This window comes from Sinohyriopsis cumingii, chromosome 2, assembly GCF_028554795.1.
Source record: "Sinohyriopsis cumingii isolate HCF-2022 chromosome 2, ASM2855479v2, whole genome shotgun sequence".
In the NCBI taxonomy this organism is placed as follows: Eukaryota; Metazoa; Mollusca; class Bivalvia; order Unionida; family Unionidae; genus Sinohyriopsis; species Sinohyriopsis cumingii.
Window position 1 is genome coordinate 30,425,279 of NC_142962.1, and position 17,403 is coordinate 30,442,681.

The following is a 17,403-nucleotide window of genomic DNA, read 5'->3' on the forward strand; positions in this document are numbered from 1 at the left end:
TGCTTATCTGACCTTACGTGTGACCACATTATCGCTGGTCATTGACAATCGAAATATAGATAATTTCAATTGTAGTAATAATACTAAATCACCTCTTGTAATGTCATGCTTAATAAAAAGTAAAATGCAAGATTGAAGATCAACTTGCCATTCTTCTTAATTATTTTGATTAGGAACACAATTAAAAGAAATGAGAGAAAAGAGGATGAAGACGGTAAAACTTGCGGCAAATATGACGCCTATAATAATTAATGTGGACAATACTAACTCCCATTAACGTATGTCAGGTCGCCGCAAAAGCATAGGTTTCTCCAGCGAGTCATTGTCTGGTCGGTCACTTTTCATTCAGCGATTTAGAAATAATTAATATGCAACATATAAGATAAAAACGGATGCTGGAACATTAGTTTTTCTAGATATGCAAGATAACAGAATCTCGATTGATATCAGACAAAAACTTTAACCGAATAGGCAAAAATTTATGTAATTATATATGGCTTCTTCTTGTACCGTTCTTGTGCTGCAGTCTTGAGAGTAGTACCAGAGTTGGCGTTTTGCCTTTATTGTCACCCTTGTGGTCCTTCCACCCATCCTCACCTCGATCAGTCATGATACATATCGCCTATAAGTGAGCGTTGCCTGTTGACTACTTTTAGTTATTACCACGGGGGCTGCAAGCAACCCAACCACACTTCATGTGCGTGCGCCAGTCATTAGGAGTAGAGTCTCGCACGAATGGAAGTGTCCCAAAGGGTTTCAAAAAAGGCTAAGCACCAGCCCCTGATACTAATCTGGCTATATAAACAAATTCCGTGGTGTGTACCTATTCAGGTAAGCATATGGTATTGATTAACATTCACTGCGAGCTAATGGGTTTTCGATCGTTAACCAATCTCTGCAAATTTTATAATTAACTTTCCATAAGTGAATCCACGCTGTTTCTTATTTGTGCTTTTAACTTTCTATGATTTTCCATCTTCGTCAACACAGTCTCAAACTCACTGATTTTTTGTATCCGAGATTGGAGCAGAATACCGTTTGCCGTTTGTTTTCAGACTGTTTTGTGTGGCTGCAAGCAAATCGGAATAGACGCGCATTTGTGAATAGACATTAATTTGCTAGCACCACACGAGTTAATTACTGGTTAATATCGATATAGCTCCGACAATAATACGGATTGGTACACGTACAATGGCTGATGAGGTGTACAGTTGGTACAGCAGCATGACCATAAATTTCATCTACGACTAAATACATGCGCATGTACAATAATAGAGGATATCAGCCTCCGGAATATTTACGTTTCCTGCGAGAGTGAGATCTACTTGTTTAGCAACGTTTACACCTGCAAACACACCAATTACGCCTACACCTTTTAGATCCATAGATCGTCTTTGGCCAATAACCTTTACCCGAACAAGTGCGTCCTTGTTGACTTTCAATGGACCTTGATTGTTTTTTGCTGTTTGCCGAATCAATGATGGCTTAATATGATTGACAAAGAACGTACCTGTGTTGGATACATCGTTACATGCCACCTCATCGTTGTAGAAACAATCCAGGAGAGGTTTTCCATCTGCTGCTGCAGCTAAAACGTGAGCGTTTTATCGCGCAAGTATGAGGGTTCCAAGCTGACCTCGAGTTGGTAGTGGTAAATCAGGTTGGCTACAGCTATCAGTTTCTATTTGACCCTTAACGAAATTGATTGACAGTTCATACGTGTGTCTGGTAACACCATTTTGACGTAAATATTCATCGGCAAGAGGAACTAAATCACATCGATGTTAACATCCTTTGCTGGGACATCTATCATCCTGTCGGTAGATACCGCAACACATCACCTCATTCAGATTCCATTACTTATATAATAATGATACAATCTTAACCACAAGCACGAAAGACGGTTATGTAGCAGTATAACTGAAATTCATCTCCAGCAACCAATGATGCTGATTTTGCAACTGTGAATTTCTTTTACGATCTTACTCTCCAGATTGAAAGCATATATTATTCCTGGTATGAAACAAAGACCAATACGCTTCTTATCATGTATCATTATACCCATTTGACCTCACGTTCCGTTAATTCCACTTATGATAAACAAGTATGATTCGGACTCGGGCACGTTTAAGATGTGAGGCTAAGTAAATCAAAACCGTTGCTAATAGAATGGAACATATGTCGGCCACTTCCTAAGGATGAGGGGCTATTGTGTTTCACTCCTTCTTGGATTAATATTCCCTATACATATACTCCATGAATGTACTACACGTGGTGGCGCGGGTACATGTGCGATTTTCTTCTTGCATGCATTGTCTTATTGCAATATTAGCTGTATGAATATAGTCTTTAACAAACGTGACGACACGCTAAGGTTTCTGATTCTACCATTTCAGTGAGCTCAGCCAGGTTTTATTTTAACGAGAAAGTCGCCTTTGAACTCTACAGTAATATCCTAAATGTCTACGCTTGACGTTCTCAATATGCCAGTTTCATCTTCCTAAATCAGAAGCTTACATTGATTAACACCAACAACAACACGACAAGTAAACAAATCCGCTTTCTAGTGGAAAATCGGCTTTAATCTTCATCAGCTCCGTGTCTTCGAGCAAAGTTATGTCCGCAAATGTTAATAGACGTTTTTCTTTTATAATATTACAAGTACTTTAATGTTGATTCAAAAGGTACTTGTTATGCTGGTGAACGCTCCAATTCACACAACCCTTCAATGCCAAGATGAACGCATATTGAGCGATCATACTGAGTCTGGACTTGTAAATTTGAAGAAAATGGTTTTCGTCCAGCATTTGGGGCACTTAGTATCCCGGGATACATAATTATCAACTTATACTAGTGGCGCAAGTCTATTCGATTCAAAATAAAACTATGTTGAGGTATTGCTACGTATGCGACCCAGTCAGTGCCGGGGGTGGTTGTTGAATCCTGCTTGACGTTGCTAGTTTTACGCTTGTGAGGCACCATTGATGCAAGTTTGTCGCGCATAAAATCAACACGAAAATATTTCAATATGCCATCGCGAGTAAATCACGAACAGCCAATGGACGGGTCAATGGCGTGGTCTTCTGCTGTCTGATTGATTTTGAAATCGCTGCAGCTGCTGATATCGACAATGCTGGAATCGCTGCAAGGAATGGAAATATTGCACCGGCCTTTGCATTTCTGTCACCTCTGATTTGGATAATTTCATTACCACTGAGGGGCTTATTGTGGCTGGTCATATTAAGCTGAGCGAGCTGTGTTTGGGTCAACCACACGTGGACATGTCCAGTTAGTTTTGCCTGAGAATGTTTCAGTGTGACCACACAAAGTATTTTTTTTTATTTCGTTTTTTATTTGTGCATCGATGACTCTCATTCGACCATAACCACTTTTCAACAACAGTGTCCCATCAGAAGGTATCACAGCACAGCATCAGTAATTAGTACAAGCTGGAGCTACACTAGCATGCAAATACACGTCATTGACGGACTGTCTGAACAAGTCAAAGTGTTCCATTGAGAAGGAATAAATCGGGTACATGATACGAAAGTCTTGATTTGTAATCTATAGACCGGTGTCGATGGTTTGCCCATGTACGACCACATATTGTGACATGTACCTGCAATATGAGGATTGGCTACTGGATAGCCAAGCCGAATTTCTTCAGAAGGTGCTCGATGACCGTTTAACCCCAATGAAACTTCAGTCGCTCCTACGATGTCGTATATCATCTTAATATACTACTGACTATTCTTTTGATTTTAAAACGCTACAAACACGAGTTTTTGGTGCAGTAAGGCTATGCTGAGTACTTATTTGTCAAGCAAATTATCCCGCAATACCAGGTGGTGGGTGTGAGCATATGGTATGTGCGAGAAATGACAATTTGAAGTGGTTTCCAACAGGGTAAACGCTAACGAACTGTATTATGTACTCAGTGAATTGATAAAACAGACAACCACAATTGTTAACTTTTCTAATACAGCTTAACAACAGCACTTCCTACACGTCATATTGCGTCGTTGGAGTTCTTTTTACAAAAGAAAATGACTGTGTGTTTGGCTCCATAAATAACCTTGCGAACATCTCAGTAAATCCCAGAGATGTAACTGAGGGGAGTTGGGCACGAAAACCTCAGTAAATCACTAATAAGTTATGATCGACGTTGTGCAGCGCGCGAGGATAAGGCTGTGATTGATTCTAGGAACACAATTATCAAGCACCGTTCCGTAATATGGATGTACAGTTGTATCGCCATGGAAGATACACAGGTGTAATCTATACCAAATCATCGGGTTCCCTAGTTGGTGAAAACCCAAACAGAATATAACCTTGAACAACTACAACTCTCTTTACAGACATGCTTTCATAAATGCCACTGATGGATGCACCCGACAAATCAACGTGGCTCGTCGAAGTAATCCTTACATTGTCAGGCGCGACATGATATCCCACACGTAAAATTCCTTTATCACCTGGAATGATGCCAGGCCAACCTAAAGCTGATTTTATTGACGACTGTGCAAGCAATATTAATGGCTTACGCTGGAGATTCAATGGCAATGGCATAATTGAGTGTGGGCTCATTTTCACGGATAGAAAATTTTAATATCTTTGCCAGTTACCAAATTGATTCCTCGTCTTATTTCTTTGCTGATCGATTATATATCGTACGCGCCAGATAGTATGCCAAATGATGCCAATATCTGCTGAAAACACAATTAAATTGTTCAATCATCAGCTGATAGTGTAATTATGTACAACCGATCCCTGGTTAACCATCTTACAACATTTAGCAAACGTTGTGTTTGTCCTGATCAAGCAGAGCCGAAGATCAGCGAACGAACTGAGCTTGAAAACATGGTTCAGTCAATATACTTAGACGGTTTAGGCGTGTTTTGTGCAAAAAAACTAAAGACTTAAAAGTCTTAGATTTTTAAAAATCTTTGAATGTTCCAAAATCATCTGCATATTTTCCTTTGCCAGATGCCAATGAATAATAATAAAGCATTTATAAATACGATCATGTTTTCATATTGTGTGCGATCGCACAACAACATATTCCACAAATCTATGTAAAGCAAAGAAATTCACATGTATCAGGAAAGCTGTAAACGTTTGTTTTTATAAAACAAAAAGATGACGGCGGTGATATGGTGGCTGCAATAACAAAGTCCACCACGGACACCAAAGTGCAAATAGCCTGCTGAAAAGCATCTTCCTGGATGTAATTTATGTGGGCCTGGTATAGGAAAAAAATCTAGGACTTGATTCCAGTAACCAAAGACGGGTAAGGCAACTATCAACCGCTTTGATGCTACGTGTCACCGATATGACCTTGCTTATAAAGCATCCAACGATAACGGTGGGCGTCAACGCTCGACGTTGATCTTAATGTGATTAATTCAATACTGTGAGAAAGAATCGCACGATGGGTGGTCAAATGAAGGATTAAAGACAAACTGCACTTGGAGGTTCCACCTCTAAAGGGAAAACTCCATTTGCAGGAACAGTTAAGTCCACTTATTAAAAGTTAGTTTCACCAATATATACAAATAAAACAAAGGACAATAAAGCGGGACAGTCTCCAAAATATACTACAGTCCGCGTGGGCAGTAGAGTTCAGATAGGATTGATACTCCACGTTACCGACTGAGGCCATCGTCACATGGATTTTTAACACATCATTGACTCAACAGCACGGTTACTAAACGTGTAAGTGGTGGTTCCATCTGGAGGTATCCATTGCTTGTTATTAAGCGGAGACAAACTCACTTAGTACATCGGTATATCCCCATGCGATGTTTCTTGGATCAGATTATATTTGCTCTTATGTTACGTGCTTAGGCTCGAATAAACAGTAACACAAGAAAGAGTGAAAACAGCAAGCTTTGAAAATTTCAAAAAATTATTTATTTCCCTGGAAAATACTGTAAAAATGAAGAAATAAGAACTTACGGTATTAAGAATCAAATCCAAAAATAATCCAAGAATAATCCACGAATACAAGTTTAGAAGTTCTAATAATAAAATGTTCTAATGATTTCAAGTTCGAGTCCTGACGAAGAATCCGAGATGGATGGCGATGACGTATGTTGTATCCCGTTCAGTTTTGTTGTCTACAGTTCCTGGTAGAAACAAAATAATCTTTTTTTAAATGTCTTTGTTCAAGAATTCTGTATAAGCACACAATATTTCCAGAGAAACGAATTAATCTATTAGAATCCAAATAATCTGAAGAAAAATTAACATATAACTCGAACGATGGCTACAACAGAAGGAAATAACTTGACATAAAACATTTTTAAGCCCAGACAGTGAGATCTCTCTCACAACATCACTATTAAAACACAGTAATGTGCAATTTTGGAAATGCCTAATTGCGAAACAGAGGATCACGTGATCGCGTTTACATATAAAAAATTACCTTGATAAACAACAATCATTTACCTCTGAGAAAAATAGTTTTTTATTTCACTAAATCAATTTACAAGCCTAGGGTCACGTGGTCAATACAGGCACAAGCTCACCCTTATTATTCCCACAATAAAAAATAAATATAAAAAGAATTTGTGCACGTGGCTGTTGCTAATTTTGAATTAAGGTCGGGAACTAGGTCAGCTTTAAGTGTTTACCAAATAAACTGTCAACTATTTTCTGGAAAAGTATCGAGTTCCTAGTAAATAGAACTACATTATTTTGACATATAATGAAATTGAAAAAAATAATTAAACTTAAAAACAATTAAATCAGATATAAATTAAATCAAATATACATAACATTGCAGTGTGTGTCCAATTGATTCGGTGTCAAAGACACTCCAGCTACATTTCGTGTTTGAGATTTTTTTTACAATCACCTTTGGAATACATTTGGCCTTTCTAATGTCCTTGCCGTAGTCAACCACAATCGACTATATTTTAGGGCACTCACTCACATGCTTTTCGATTAGTTTACTTGAGCTTTCTTCTTTGAAATGGCCACCCACCTTTTTGTTGGCGTTATTAAACAGGAGATGTTCTTGCTGGGTCATAACCTTCCACGTTTGGGTTGTTAGCACGAGCGAATCTATGATTTACATTGATATTCTATAAACAGATGCTGGTCAATCTGAGTGAGCAATTCCAGCTCAATTTTAGTTTTAGAGAATAACGCATCCCAGCCCATACCTTGTGACCAGAAGTAAAGTGCAGGATCCAGCTTGAATACGTGCATGACAGTATCACGAAATTTCTCAAACATATACATCATCGAGCAACAACACATCAGTGCATAAATACAGGTCGTGATAGTCGCCAAAACTTTTGCACTGGAATGCAAACCAAACTTTCTTTTCGTTCTCGCATTCATTTTCTGAAATACCTTCACGTGACAACGATGAATGAAACGCTTCGATCGGTGGCAACTGAGATTCAGCAAATTTATTCCAGACATTCATTTATTCGTATGGATACACACCTTTTTTCGACAGCAGTTCTTTATTTGTTGGACAGTATCGACGAGTGATTTTCAAGTTTTTCGCCGTCAGATCGTTCCCTAACTTGTCCAGGAATGAATTTATAAAATGTATCGAATGGATGAACTGAAATTGCCCCTACATGTATTTTTCCATGTTATTGGGGATAACGCGTATCGGTGATTTTGATGCCGTGGCAACCGCTTGCATTATTAAGTGGTCATCATACCCACGTAGGTTGTGAAGCACCGCAAAAATACTTGTTTTTGGTGGCATAATTTTCAACTGGAAATTGCATGCGTTTTGTGCGACACCTATGTTCACAGCAGTAATATGACAGTGATCACGAGCTTTGGAACCAAAATTTTGCTCCTCGTCATTGGACGGGCTTTGCTCTTCAGTGAAAGATTTCTCACACATCCAGCATTGAGCGGCTGCGAAGAACTCAGGAGTGTTATCACAGGTCATAATTATGCGTGCTGGTGAATAGAGCTGCAGCCCAGTCCGGATCTGAGAAGTATCTGAACTGTGTTTAGAGCACATGCGCTCTGGACACGATAAAGAACTTGATGCTCTGTTTTGCCATCACATTATACAACCACATAACAGAACATGCATATAATTGTTCAGCAACTTTCACATGATAGATCACTGGCGTATTCATATAATGGTACTTACAAAATAGAATATATATTGAGCACTGATTACAAGTGGTTGATGACTAGTCAAAGCAGTGGCTAGCTGTTTTTAATCCAAACATACTGAGACAATGTTATTCTCGCGTAATCTAGAACCAGGTTTCCCTAACGAAATTCAGAAATGAATTAATCTCTTCTGTTAAGATCCACAAACATCTTGGGATGACGTTCAATAAATGCAGTGTTATGATGATTTGCGTAGCCTATTCGGAATTAAGCGTTGTTACGTTTATGGAAATCGGATGAAAAAATGGATCTCCGTTTTAAACATTAAGCTGTTTAAAGGCATTTTATACCAAGGAAATGGATAGAAAACAAGTTCCCCAAACTTACTGCTTCGTCTACAGTATGGAAACATACATTTCTCTCTCTTACAACGAATTGCGGAAAGACCGGTAATGACCAATATGGAAATGTTCAATATTAAGGCTTTAGTCAGATGATTTATGTTACGGACAAACCAAGAATGTAACTTCTACTAAGTTTGTTTGGTTCGATTTGCTTTTATTCGCTCTCGAATTAGCGCTGTTACTTGTGGGTTAATTTAGATTCTACAGTCGTTGTTCTAACTTATCTTCATCATCATGTTAGTAATTACAATACACTGGTACACAGTTTTTCTCTTATCCACCGATTTAGATACCTATGTCATGGGAGTGTTGAAGTGGGATTCTGAACAAAAAGTTTCTGAAATCAACGGTGTCGAAATTTCTTAGCTTAAGGCTATATGGTGTGACTTTCCCAGCTATTATTGTTTACTGTTTAAAGATATGGATATATTTGTGAACTATGTGTTTCGGGCTTGTGTTGTTATTGAAACTGATGTCAGGCATGTACACCTTCCATAGTTACTCTGCAGTATGTTGATAGTGAAATACCACTAGTCGGCTAGGAAGAAGAGCTAGCCTCCCATAGCACTAGACACGAGGGTTCAAGGCAAGTAGAATATATAAAAAAACGGCTTGGATGACAACTATTTTCAGTTGCATCAGCCTGTTTAGCACACACTGTTTTGCAGAATTGTCATCTAGGAAAAGGGATTGTGTTTGCGCTGTTAGCATCACAACGTGTCAAAAATGACTTGCTATGAACTGCCATTGATTTCTTTTTTACATAACTTGTGTTTTTGATTTTTTATGATATTTTTACTAGGTCGCTGATTGCGGCATTACATTAGTACATAAAAACTGGTCCCTACCCCCTTATATTTTTGGGGTTCGACATCCTACCTTCTGACTGATATCAGAGCTAACCATTGTCACCGAACATTTGAAAGATTTGATCTCTAGCATGCAGTTGTAGATGATGCAGGCCTTATCTCTTTGTGAACCGTATGTGTCCACATCTGTGGTCTTCTCCGAATTTACCTCGGCACATGATAGATTCTCAATGTGATTGTTGAGGTTACAATAAGCAACCATGGAAACTTCTTGTAGTTTGGAAGATTCGATCTAGTGCATACACTTCCTAATGATTTGTTCTACGCATTTGGGGCATTAGAGTAAAATAATACCACTAAGAAGATGTGCTTGCTGACTTTCCAGGTTTTAAATTTTAAGTCATTATATTAATCATTTTGGAAATGTTTTATTTACATAACCAAATACAAGTCATGTTAATACCGAATTGATCTAACACGTTTGATGCCATACATTGTTATACGACAGGATATAACATATATAAGAAAAGAAAAATGCTGAGCTACATGTACATATTCATATATAATACATCAGCTGGTAAAACAACATATTCATAAATATTTGGCAAACATAGTCATCACAGTGATAGAAGAAAATAAATAACAAACATGGATTACAGATAACTCACAATGATCAATAAAGGAACTGTGTGTACTTTAATGTTGTTAGGAATATCAAATTATATACTATCTTCCTACCTTTTGAATTATAACCACACATTAAATCTAATTGTACGCAAGGTAATACTGTTGAAACGCTTACTGACGATGAGACGGATCTGAAAGAAAACGTTTCAGAAAATCAATAGTTGCTTCGTCACGTTCAAAGATTAATCCGCATTATCGGGATTCTCAGCACTTATTTAATGAACCTTCTACATAACACCTGCTTATAAAACCTCATCTTCCTACTAATCGATGCATTAAAAATATCCATAAACTTTCAATCCAAGGCGTATGTTGATACACTGCAACGGACACATGACGTAAATATTTCGAAACGGTTAGAGAATGGTTAATTGTGTTAATTTACACATCACCTTATCTCTACTCCAGAAGATAAACCTTTGGTTTCATGTATGATCAATTAAGCAAAGGTCGGAAGGTCGAGATAATTTTGTTGGTACATGCATATTGTGATTCTACAGAAATAACAAAATTAATTGAATCAATAAGGTTTTGTATAAAATAACATTGAAACAATAACGTACTGTATATAGCAACTCTGAAAAGCATGCAATACCTGTGAAAAATTTACAATATGAAATGTTATATGTAGGGGTGTTATAATTAACATCGTGACACAAGTCTACACTGATTATAAAAACAAGTGAAAATGTGTAAATTGAATGCACTATTACAAGTACAACAAAAAAGAAAACTAACCTATATAACAAAATGTCTCATTCCTAAAATGGCCTTTAACTTTTAGCATGACAATTTGATATACATACATACATACACACACTCACACATACATACATACATACATACATACATACATACATGCATGCATGTATACGTACGTACGTATGTACGTGCGTGCGTGCGTGCGTACGTACATACGTACGTACCTACATACATAAATACAGTCAAAAATCATATTTTTAAAATGGCTTTATTCTATTCTGATGTGCATCAAGACAAGTCGTTTGCTTCTTAAACAACAAATTTATTTTGGTAAGAAACAAAATAATACTGCATCCGGGGTAAATGGCTTCTTAAACGGTTCAGTAGTTTTGCTAAGTATATTTAGTAAAGACAGAACGTCCATCGTGACCTGAAAGATGAAAGGCTTATTCGTTTCTTACTATTTTGGCCCTTAGCAGTTTCAGTAATTCGTAGACCAAGAAGATGTGGAGATGCACATTTTTCGCTTTGTCTTTATTCACAAAAGATTTTCTCTGACAATCTTTGAAAATTTTAAATCTCCGCCACAAACCAGGACTATTGCAGTAACTGTATGACACTATTCCTAAAGATCAGTATAAAACAAAACATTATAACGGAGTTTACACATTTCGCGTGTACTTTATAGCATGTTTGATTATATGGACAAACAAAAACAGGATAATGATGTCTTACATACATTTTTCCAGCTTATCAATAAATAACAAACATTTTTGCTACTCTAGGTAACATGCATGAAATTTTAAAAGGATAAACATAGTAGAGATTTACAAGGATGGCGAAGCTCACAATAACGGAAAAAGCATGTTCAAAGACGTGAACAAAGTCTAGGACTATCGTTAGTATGGATGTGTAACAGATTTTTTCATTTTCTGTCAACCCAGTAATCTATAATACGCTCTGTCAACCCAGTAATCTATAATACGCTAAGTTAGCATTGCAACAATTTGCATAATAAACAAAATAATTATTTGGATGAATAGTGATATTAGAGAAAAAATTTACAACACACGTATGAAAACGTCAAGTCTAAACTATTCATCTTAAATTTAGTATATTCTATTTCAATAAATGGTTTAATTTTGAAACAAGTTCACCCATACTTTATATATTTATTAGTATTTCAAACAAATGTACCTAAAGTTGATTTATTTTACTTATCTTACTGTCTAAATAATCTTCTCAATCATTATTACATGTTTTATCATTGCAATAAAAGGTCTACGCATGAAGAAAAAAAAACTGTCATCTGATTCTTCATCACTAACGTCATCAGTTTCGACTTTACAAACCGGATCCCAGTTTGACCAGATTGTCTTAAAGTTAAATCATTGACAAAATATATTGTATTGGTCAGTTTTAAACGAGATTTGAATCTTTAGAGTCAGTTTGCTGCATTCAAGATTTAAAGTTTAAGCTTGTGTTGGTGAAGTCCAGACCTGGTCTCCAGAGTCTAAGAATCAACATGGATGACACCAGTAAAAACAACTATTCATGCACAGTCTGTCATGACAATGTCCTTGCTAAGTCCTCTGACGCCTTGCATTGTTGCGTCTCATCCAAAAGCGCAAAATCTTTGACAATATTAGATATCTCTTGGGTGTCGATGCTGTAACTCGGCGGACGGAATGAAGACAGTACTGTGTCGAAAATATGTAATTGTTATAGAATTGGAACGTCCACGCTGCTCTGACGACGGCAATAGTAGGGAGTCAAGATGGCTTTGTCTTTTTTATCTGCATTCACTGAAATAGCATTAAGACATTTATAAGTTCCCTCTAGTACATATAAGTGATATACTATTATGACATGTGTGACCTTTACGGTATATTCAATAATAATAATAATAATAATAATAATAATAATAATAATAATAATAATAATAATAATAATAATAATATAATTAATAATAATAATAATAATAATAATAATAATAATAATAATAATAATATAATTAATAATAATAATAATAATAATAATAATAATATTATTATTATTATTATTATTATTATTATTATCATCAAAGTTATTACAAACATAATATTTAAAAGAAGAAAGAAAACAAGGAGTCGGAAACAAATGGAAAACTACATAGCATAGAACCTGAGATATGTAAGGCTGCTTTATTACGCTTTACCCGTACCTTGCAAATTACATTTTGTTGGGGATATTTTGGCGGTGGAGGTAAGTAACATCTCAATGAAATTTCAGTCCATTTGAACAGTGTTACCTCACAGATTACCAACGGTCAATCTTTACTTTCTTATAATTCCTCTTTTCTAAAGCAGAAGAATTTTATCTTCCGGAGTCATACCTAACACTGCCTCCAGACCAACTCAATCGGATTTTACTTCCTTCCTACTACTAATAATAATTTTGTGTCTGTCTCTCTCACTTTCAATCTGTTCGTGATTTTCTTTTCTCTCTCTCTCTCTCTCTCTCTCTCTCTGTCTGTCTGTCTCTCTCTCTCTCTCTCTCTCTCTCACAAGAACGTTCATTATTTCTTGTTTTATTGTAAAGAGAACGTCCCTTCTATCAGTCATGGTGTCCATAATGGATGTTCGAGCAATTGATTGATGTGAAGTGTGTCATGGTTCGAGATAATACTGTTATCTCCGTTATTGTTTTCTTGCAAATTGTCTTTTGAAAATGACGTTGCCAAAAAAAAAAGTTATTGAAGTTTTTTATTACATGAATATATAAGACAACTGTTTTTCACTGATGTTATAAATATGAAATAAATTGTTATTACTTTCGTATGCATCTGAGGACAGCTTATGGCAAAATTACGGTTTACAGTTAAGCCACGTCCTATATCACGTACAACAACCAGTTCGTCATGGTGTAATTGAATCTGCACAGGCCTGTCATATATATATATTCCTTCTACAAAAAGTGCATCAAATTCATCCTGGACGCAGACAAATACTTACTTGCTATTTGTATGAAGTTCATACCCCACAATATACTCCATATCCATCCAAGAATGACGAGAAAGGTTAACATCTGCAGGAAGGCCGATAACAGGTTCAATAAGAAAGCTTTCATTCGATTTTTTACTTTGCTGGTAAAACCACAGAACACGGTGAATGAAGATATCAAAGTGCCTGCAATAAAGAAGTTGTCTCTTCAGCATTGGTATAAAAGAACAATTAGGGTTCCTAAAGTCATCTTCTAATTGATTTTATCCATCTTCGTTGTTTTTAATTTGAAATGACAGGAACTGCCAGGAATGGTGCAATAATATTTTTAATAGTATCAGCAGTAGTGGCGGGCAGTAAAAGGGACCAAAAAATCTGTCATTTTATTTGTATATGTTACAGTAGCCCACAAATTATGGATAGATGAAAAGTAAGTCTCGAAAAAAGGAATAAAAGCTCTGGTTACTGAAACTAGAAAACAGCTGTAAAATCAAAGTGTCACGAGATAAGACTATTTAAACAATTTACTTTGAAAAATATATTCAAATCAGTTTCATTTATTAAATCATTATCTTCTACACCATCAAGATTTTACTCGTACTAAGTCTCTCGCTTCCTGTCGTAAAGATATTATACACAAATTGAACCATCAAAATTTTTCGCTAGGTTAATCAATGGCTTTTAGTCAGACAGACCTTATAATGAAAAAATGTTACCCATTAAATCAATGGCCTCTATTGACATAGTGTTGTTTCGCCAATGTATGAAAATATTGGACTTAAAAACATCAAGAGGAATAAATTCTTTCATGGAATACACCAATTATCATTTTTCAATAGTAGTATTAGGAAGATATTTGAAAATGCTAATAGTCTCAGCATACAACAGAGAAACGGCAAGAAGAATTCCAGATGTTGATAAGACATCGATGTAATAGAAATTCTAAAAGAAATGCTAAATAACCTTAAAGACAAAAAAAAAAAAAGGAAAAGCAACAAAATGCGACCATTGGAACGCAAAGTAATTGAGCGATTTAGAAAAAGAACCTTCTAACATCGAAAGCATGTAGAATTCCATCGTCAGAAAGTAAAACGTAAAGTGGCTAGGAAGTCACATTGAATTCCAATGACAGCATCATTTATGAAGTTATCTAACACATACAAATTTACGGGTTCAAATGATCAAGACATCTGCGTATGAATTTGCCAGCTCGAACGCCACACACAAAATACTTTGTACGAAAGTAAAAGCAATAGGTATCTGATATTAGGTAAGCTGGTAACAACCGACAGACTAAAGCAAGTTTACTCAATACAAGGCGGTATACCAAGAAAATAGTAAAATATTCTTTTATGCAAACATGTTGCAGATATCTTTCACATACTTGATATGGATATTGTTATCGATGCGCTGTTGGGCGACATACATATTCATTTTGACGAAACAATAACCGATAATAAATGGATGCTCGATATAACATATATAACACTATGAAAATTGATAAATTTAAACTGTTATCAGGTAGTCTGCATATTGATTTACCGATCTAGGAAAAGTTTATGATAAAAAACAAAGCACTAATATTATATTTTCCTGTTTGGTTTCTTTTTCGTTCTATGCTGTGGAATATGCATCAGAAAAAACAAATGGTTATGTATGTGCCGTGACGGGTTGTTATGCCGTCACTGTGGTAGGTGTGTTATGGTTGGGGTTGGGTGCTCCCAATATTTCATTTAAATTATTATAGAAGTCCCACCCAGACTCAATGTTTGTTCGAAGTTAAATTCGTGAAATATATATGTAAAGCTCCGAGCCCCCAATCAGCAATGCCGACGGTTAGATGAGTGAATAAACAAAAATGTGAAATTCAGCGAATAACAATTTAATAATAATTCAATAGTCAAATGATTAAAATTCCCCATGTACTCTCCTTCCGCTCGACCATGTGATAGCCTCTGACATCTTTTGATCAGCAGTGTGAGATAAATTTCCACCTGTCCTTGTATTATAGTCATCTGTTTATTCCTCTCTCCTATTCCTCCAATTCCTTCTCCTATTCCTCCTGACTTCTTCCAAATTCCTTCTCTTCTATATACTCCTCATCCTTCTCCACTTTCTCCTCCTTGAATGCTTTACCTCTTTCTCCTCGACTCTCTCCACCGACTAGACTTGTCGAATCCAACTGCTCTGCCAGTCTCACTTCCGTCTCCCCTCTTCGACACTCGGGACTCAACTGAACCGGAAGTTCTGTCCCCCCAAAAGCTTCCTTTACGAAGTTTTCTCTTTCCTTAGAATCTCCTAAGTTTTACCGCCCAATTACGAATGGCTTCCCAGGAATAACCCAATTTGCTAGTTAGAAGGTATGATTCGGATCGAAATTATTATCACAATTCCAATTGGGTGTCGCTTTGATCCGATCCAATCAAACTTAGCGGACAATGTCCTTCTCGCTGTCTGTCCACGTGGGGACGGATTTAAAACACGCCCGGGTCCATCGCGGATTCCTCTAATCGTAAGACTAAGCTGTAACACATAGGTGGGAAGGTGGGAAGTCGCTCGTTCTAACACCTGTGCCGATCCAAGATGTCGGGTCTTCTTTCTGATCACGGTAACCTTGCGTGAGAAATTAACTCTAACTTGGGGCAATGTTTAGACATCAAAACATGGCTTGTAATAATAATCGTGATGTAAAACCATTATTTGACGGAAGACCGGTAAAATAGAGGATATCGAAACAAATGGATATACCTGTAAATATTTAGAAGACACATATATTAGACTAGTGCGAATAACATATATATGGAAAAAGAAATACATTTCGAGATGAAAAACATATTCAGTGTCATGGACTTAATAACTACGTCGATTGAAAGTCCATTACATTGGAATAAAACTCCTTTAAGATTATTATCTAAATGATAATCAGTCGCAACGGACAGACATTTTTTTAGTCAAAAAGGTTTATTGCTATAAATGCACCGCAAAATCAGACGAAAAGAAAAGACTATGCAAAAGGTGTGTCAAATTCAACAAATGTCAGCAGTCATTAAAGTTTCTATTCGTCTTTTCTTGTGATTTTTTTAAAGCATTAAGTTTAAAGCTAGTAAGGACAAAAACTTAACTTAGCACACTCCTTCATCCTTCATCGGCACAGCAATAATAACTGAAAGCACAACTTCATCGACAAAAAACAAAAACTAACTGGACACACATTTTCATCGACACAAACAGATAGTAAATATAGAGAATCTACAACACCCCAGTACACAAAGAAAACAAGCCTTGAATCTAATTAAGAAAGGGCTGCATTAATTTAATTTACAATCCTTTCATAAATATAGCTGTCAAAATGCATGTGTTGAGACAGAAAAATGTCAAACAGTTTTCATTGTGAGGACGAGAAACACACTTCAGCAAAGTATATGCCATATCGAGAAGCCTATGGTTTGCCATATCGAGTTGCGACAAAATATGCAGAACCTTTGATTTTCATTTGTGAAGGCTAGAAAGACAACTCACCAAGTATTTGTCATATCTGTGGGAGAAATCAAGTTTGTGATGATGATAATTTGACCTGTACGTATATATTTTCTGCTCATAAAGATACAGTTTGAATTACACATATCCACATGTCCACGTGTCCAGTTATAACATTTATCTTTTCATGATGGAGTCAAATTATGCAAGATATTGACCTGATGGTATTGGCCATGCCAAACA

At 36.3% G+C, this 17,403-nt stretch overlaps 1 protein-coding gene across 1 annotated transcript in view; it reads right to left on the reverse strand.

Annotated features, from left to right (window-relative positions):
- Positions 1-9,725: 9,725 nt before the first annotated feature.
- Positions 9,726-17,403, reverse strand: part of LOC149804558 (protein stum homolog) — a 193,437-nt gene continuing 185,759 nt past the window's right edge. Inside the window, exons 2-3 of the mRNA XM_089941487.1 lie at positions 13,696-13,869; positions 9,726-12,507 (exon numbers count right to left, since the gene is read on the reverse strand). Of these exons, the coding sequence (XP_089797613.1) occupies positions 12,425-12,507; positions 13,696-13,869 (257 nt within the window). The 3' untranslated portion in view covers positions 9,726-12,424. The remainder of the gene's footprint in view (positions 12,508-13,695; positions 13,870-17,403) is intronic.